We start from the raw sequence: 6,596 nt of genomic DNA on the forward strand, positions 1-6,596 counted from the left end.
ACGAAGCTGGTGAAGGGGCTGGAGCACAAGGCTGATGAGGAGCGGCTGAGGGAACTGAGGTTGTTCAGCCTGGAGAAGAGGAGGCTGAGGGGAGACCTTATCACCCTCTACAACTTCCTGACAGGAGGGTGTAGTGAGGTGGGGTCAGTTTCTTCTTCCACGTAACAAGTAATAGGACAAGAAGAAATGGCCTCAAGTTGCTCCAAGGGGAGGTGTAGGTTGGATATTAAGAAAAATTTTGTCACGGAAAGGGTTGTCAAGCATTGGAACAGGCTGCCGAGAGAAGTGGTTGAGTCGCCATTGCTAGAGGTACTTTAAAGATGTGTAGACGAGGTGCTTAGGAACATGGTTTAGTGGTGGGCTTGGCAGTGCTAGGTTAATAGTTGGACTTGATGATCTTAAAGGTTTTTGCCAACCTAAATGATTCTATGATTCTAAACTAAACCTACATCAGCCCAGGAAGAAATGGTGTCTTCATTTCTGGGACTCTTAAGGAGTTGTCAACATGCTCAAAATTCAGGGGAATCAAAGAACTTGTTTAAAGGGTGAGATTAAGAAAGATGTTTTTGAGGATCGTGGTGCACAATATTTCTACCAGTGGCTCAGAACGGGAGCTCTCTATGTGTAGTTAAATCTCAGGTCACTGCTTTAAGGACTTCTTTGAGAAATGACAATGAGTGACAGCAAAATAAATGAAGACGTGGAAGCATCAGGTATTCAGAAGGAAAGCCAAGGAGCGAGCACACTAACTGTCGCTGCTGATGGAATATATTAGCTAGAGCAAAATTGGAGACATCGCTGACGGATTTTGCAAGGAAGAGTGGTGGCATATCTAGTACTGAGTACATGGAAGAACAGAGCTCATAGGGGAAGATTTTTGTGATAGCTTGAAGAAAGAGCAGTGAGCAAAGATAAATAATGCCAATACATGAAGGAGAAATAGTTTGAAGGTCATTTAATTAGTTTAGCTGCTAGCACCATGGTGTATAGAATTGGGTAGTTAAGACTGGGGATTTCAAGGTTAATGAGATTAGATTATGGTTAATAGAATGATATAAATTTAGAGAATTTAACTATTATTTGAAATGGGTTATTTAATAAAACTGTTAATTAAGGAAGGAATCCATATTGTCATCTTCTCTTTTAAAATTAACCATTGGGGACTCCGGAGAAGGTGCCCAGCAATGTCCTGGGCAGGCTCAGAAGAGAGGTGACTGGGTTAACTGGAAACCCCATGTAGTGTCCTCTGGACGCCAGCTGGTAGCCCCAGTTATGCCAGCTGAAGACTTCATTACCTCCTGACTGCAACTGTGGGCAGCGCTTGTCTTATTAATCAGACTTCATGGTGCCATTGAGGGGAGGAGTGGCATCCCTCCTGCTTAGAGGCTTTTTCAAGCAAAATGTCTGCTCGGGTCTGATTTTATCCTTCAGCCCTAATTAGGAAAGCAGGAAAGTCTTTTCTCCCTGACACAGCCATTTGGGCTCTGCCTCTGGAGCAGAGTCCTGCACCAGCTTACACCAAGACCCTTGCACAGGGTGCAGCAAGCAAGGGATCGCCGATGTCAGCAGAGAAACATAAGGGAACTGTTGCCTCACAACAGCTCTCTGGTGCCACGTAGCCTCTCTTGGGGTTGTGTTTTGTGACCAGATCTCCAACTGTAGTCCTTGGCATGCAAAAGCTACGTGCATTCCACCCCGGCCAGCTGGGGTGGGGTGAAAGCAGGCAGGACTCCTCTGCTTTGCAGCCTGCCCTCTTGCTGGAGGTGTTATTTAGGGGCTAGGGTGTGTATTAAACATGACTCAAGGCTTCAGACTGGTCCGTGCTCTGCAGCTTGTTTCTTGTCTGAAGCAAGAGTCTTCGATCAAGGCAGCAGGAGCTCAGCCTGCCCTGAGGAATCGTCCTCCAGAACGATGCTGCAGCGTATTGTGTCCGGAGTCTCCCAAGCGTAATGGCCCCCCGGAGACCATTAAAAGCCAGTGGAACTGAAAGTAGCCACTAAACTTCTCTAATTTATGCCAGAGCTGGTCTGGCCCAAAGGACTGTGGGAAGGGCTGAGCCGCCTTCTCCTCCCTGGCTGTTTCAACCCAGTTGAGAATGAAGCCCAAGACCTAAGTTACGCTGATGCTGCGATTTAGCACTTTCATAAGGGCAAGATGCAGAACAGGACTCCTGGCAATGTTGCATCCTCAGAGCTAGATTTTGTCTCAAAGATGTCTTAGCCAGGGCAGGCTAGATGGGGATCTTCCACATCGTAACAAGCTTCTGGGGCTACTTGTAAATGTGATTTAAAACCAGTTTCGATGACTGCAGCTCTTCTGGGGCAGGCAGAGCCGGTGCTTGTTGAGGAAAAGCAACCATGTTTCCAGACTACAGCGCAAAGTCTCAAGATTTTTAAGCAGGGTAAGGAGGGAGTCTGCAGCGCTGCATCAGGGGTACAGGGTCTCAGAGGGCAAAAGAAAAGCTTGCACCCAGGCGAAAAACAATGGATAATGTACTTGCAGAAGCCTGTAAAAGCCAGCCTTGTATGATGGCTGGAGGTGCAAAGAAATGACAGATAATGAAGGCACAGTCCTAGCTGTGCAGAGGGAGAAGAAAGTGACAGTTAAAATAACGCATACCAAAAATGCTAGAGATGGAGAATTTTGCACTTGCCTGACCCAATTTGTTATGGCAGACAGAGGATTACATGAAAGGATTAAGCTTTGCTGTCCTTAAGGTCACGTTAGGGGTCACAAGTTTGTAGCCCTGCCTGATCCCTGGCTTGCAGGGGAGCAGAAATCGGGAGGCTTTTTATGGGGTGGAAAGGACTTGTTCGCTGTGTTTGAAGTCAGATTACTTCACTCCCATAGCCGCAAAGCTGATAATGCAGAGAATAAGCAAGCAGTGGGCTAATCTCAAGCAGGACTTTTTATTTCTCCTGGGGAAGGCTCTACCAGTCCTTTCCCAAAGGGCGTTAGAGTACAACTCCCTTGGCACGATAGCAGATGCAACTGCAGCAAGACAGGGTTGTGCCGAGCAGCATTTCTCTGCAAGGAGCGTTATCCTCTTCCCCGGAGTTCTTGCTCTTTGCTTTGGTAAAGTTTACTAGCTGCTTGTTAAGGAGCTAAAGAGAGGCAAAGCTGAAAGATCTGAAATCTTTCCCTGGCTAAGTTTTCCCAGGGTTGACTTGAGGCTGGAATACTAATATTGTATCCGTCTCCATCCTCAGAGTACCTGCCGATGTCTCTGTGTCTCAACAGAGCAGTGCAAGGACATCTATCAAGATCTAAATGTTACTGTAGGGATTGTACTTTCTGCACAGAGCCATCTTTTAAGCATGCAGATATAGGGACAGTGTGTGTAGGGACAAAGGATGACAGCAGTTGACTCCTTGTGGACTCGACTCTTTCAAGCACTGTTTCCTCCTTCCCACGTGCCGTCCCCATAGCAGCTCTTTGTGTGTGATTCACTGGATTTCTCTGTCTTACCAACCCTCCATCCTGCTTCAAACCTTAGGCAGAAAAACTGCAAACGTACCTTTTAGTTTGTTTTGTTTTCCATTGCATTTTGCTATTCTCCAAAGCATTTGGGGACACTGCAGAACACACGCCCCCCAACAAAGTTGCACCAGAAGCTATGGATGGAGCTGCAGGGTGGCTGAAGATGAGGAAAGTGTCTCACACATACCTCTTCGATACAACACATGTAGAGCTGAGCATGTTCGTTTTCCCTTTATCACTGTCAGGCAGGGAGATATTTACAATTAGATGTGATTTTTTTTTCTGTCAATTAACTCATGCCAGAAGAGAGTTTTTAAAATCTATTCCTGCTCTAAAAGTTCGGTGACCTACTTATGTATTTCAAGCCTGTTTGGAGTTCACCTTTCCTCTTGCATTTTGCTATGTCATTCTTTTGCCCTCGTTATATGCTTGATGCAGCCAGGCTCCCAGCCATGGTAAATCCCATCATAAACTCTGCTTTATGACCCTCGCTGCGCTGGTGCTGAAGCGGTCTGTCTTTCCCCTTCCCAAGCTCCCGAATGGCAGCAGGCAGAGTTTTAATCACTGTGAATTCAGGTTGTGGTCAGATTAGGTAGAAGATAGGATGCGTGTTTGTTGTTTTGCAGTGATGTATTGTTTCTGGGATTACTGTGCTGAATAGCAAAGGGTGTCAGCTGATATTTATTACTTTAAGCTGTCTCAGCTGTTCTGGTTCAGCAAATAAACCTACATTCAAAATGAATGAGGAGCTCTGCTTGCCTTGTATGCCATGATGTGTGCAAATGTGATTATTGCTTCCGAGGCAGGGGAAGCTGAAATCGTTGTGGGAGCATTTTTAGTTATTTATTTATTTTTACTCTTTGCAGGCAATCATGCAGATTTCTAAGGCACACAATCAAGCCAAAGGCTTGACACCTCTCCTCCTAGCCCCATTGTTAAGCCCTGGCATTCCTCACGCTGGGAATCACTCGCTCCCTCTCTCTCTAACGTGATAAGCTTTAAACCACGCTATTGATTGCTTAAGGCATTACATGTTTTACACCTAGGTTATCAGTGTTATTGAAAGGGGAAGACACAAAGCTACTGGGCCTTAAAATGAATCTACCTCTCGTCTTTTCCCATTTGCTCTGAGGATTTCAGACAATTTGTTTTACACTGATCTCTGCTGTGGAGATAAATAAATGAAACTGGAGACACCAGCCCTCCCCAAGGTTAGAGTTAGAAGCGTTATTAGTGCAGGGCCTCGTGTGCACCCCAGCACAAGCTGGGCTCGCTTACTCTTTATTTAACACAGCAACAAGGGCTAATTTCAAAAGTTGCTGTTCCCCTTCAGATAAGAAGTGTCACATAGCGCAGCTATCAAGGTGAATTGGTATTTTTCAAGTGAGAACCTCTCTGCTTCTGATTAAGCCCTGAGGACTCCCTCTCTTCTCTCTTAACTCTTTAGCTCCCCTCCGACATGGTCACCACCTTCATGGCTGAGGGGTGGCATGGCAGTGGGTCTCTGCTCACCTGAAGGGCCTGCTGTGCTGTGCTTTTGGCCGTCTGTCCATGGGGCAGCTGAGGTCCTTGGCAGCCTTTTGGCAGCCTGGGGACGAGGGTGTAGGAAGCCAGCAACACTGCTACCATAGGGCTAGCGACAATGCTGGCCCAAAGGCTCTGCTCTTCCTTAGGGTCTAACTAGTGTTCAGTGATCAAAAAATGACCACCGAACACAATACAGTGAAATTCCCCCTCCAGAGCTCCAAGGTGATGCTCGCTCAATTTCCAAGCACAGAGATGTGCCACTCTCCTCTCATCTACAAAACCCTGCCTGCCTTTCTGCCCCGAGCCTCCCTGTCGGCAGAGATAGCTCGGAGGCAGGGTGGAGGTAGTGGATTTGACAGGACACAAATACGAGGAGACTGTGCATCTTGCACTCCATTCTGTGCATCTCACAACAGATATGTGACAGGAGCAGATAAAATGTTGCTTTGCCCTTCACAGCATATCCCATTCCGGGATCTCAGCAATAAACTCACGATGCAGGTATTCATGGCAGAAGTGGTACCGGCCTGCTTGCAGTGGTCAGAGATGTTGCGCACATGTTTTTACGGAAATACCCTAAAGAGTATATCGGTCTCTTAAAACGTGACCACATCTATTCTCGCGGAACTCCTGTGGGACCTGTCAGGGCCCATTTTCTGTGTGGGCCCTGAGGCACAGGGAGCAGGGTCCAGATCCAGTTATTTCAGTGGCTTTCGTGGGTCTGGATTTCAAGGCTTGCAGCTGAGCAGAGAATTAGAGCTGTATTCTTAATAGGGAGCTGACTGTATAACAAACAGCCCCCTAAAATCCACGGTCTCAAAGATAAGATGACTTGCCCGAGGTTACACAAATCATCTATAGCTGAACCTGGAACTGAGCCTTCATCTGCCACTGACGTACCTTGACTGCAAAATGATCCTTCCTCAAAGGACCTGCACATAGCGACATGATGAGACGATGATGCTTTTCATGGTCAGATGAAAGATTTAATAACCTCTGTGTGACAACATCTACTGAGCAATGAAGCACTTGTTTTCTTACCCACAGCATTTCTGGGCGCAGAGGGCAGGCGGGGGGGTAGATGAGGAGGCAGAACACGGTGCTTGCAGAATGGCGGCTGGGTGGGATTGGGGGATTCCTTTTCCCTTCTCTTGACTAACATTACCTTTCTCTGTCTGAAGGATGGCATGAATTGGGTGTGCAAAAATGTCAATGCTAAGAAGAAATAAAGCGTTCTGAGCTGCATGGAAATGGAGGAGCGGTGGGAGCAGAATTCTAGCCTGAAAACACTAATTTGCTGCTTTCTGACCAAATGTTTTTCCATCTGTGCACAGCTACAGCTGTTAAAAGAAAAAAAAAAAAAAAGAGAGTGAAAAAAAAGGGAACAACACCGGTTAAAACCTACTGCTGGATTTGGAACTTGACCTGCTCTTTAGTGTCGTTTTTTATCCCAATAAAGGAATTATATATTTCCTCCCTATGCATAAATAGTATTAAATGTCTGATTAGCAAGCAAGTTTGTAAGGAGAAGCAAGACTGTGATTCAGTTTGGAGCAGAGGGAGTGGTGAATTACTGTAGTTGCTTAGAT

At 46.3% G+C, this 6,596-nt stretch overlaps 1 protein-coding gene across 1 annotated transcript in view; it reads left to right on the forward strand.

Moving 5' to 3' along the window:
* ARL3 (ADP ribosylation factor like GTPase 3) overlaps positions 1 to 6,389 on the forward strand; it is a 26,719-nt gene extending 20,330 nt beyond the window's left edge. The window contains exon 6 of the mRNA XM_009638098.2: positions 6,189 to 6,389. Within this exon, the coding sequence (XP_009636393.1) occupies positions 6,189 to 6,236 (48 nt within the window). The 3' untranslated portion in view covers positions 6,237 to 6,389. The remainder of the gene's footprint in view (positions 1 to 6,188) is intronic.
* Positions 6,390 to 6,596: the final 207 nt, after the last annotated feature.

Source organism: Egretta garzetta, unplaced genomic scaffold (genome assembly GCF_000687185.1).
Source record: "Egretta garzetta isolate BGI_Z169 unplaced genomic scaffold, ASM68718v1 scaffold135, whole genome shotgun sequence".
NCBI classification, from domain to species: Eukaryota; Metazoa; Chordata; class Aves; order Pelecaniformes; family Ardeidae; genus Egretta; species Egretta garzetta.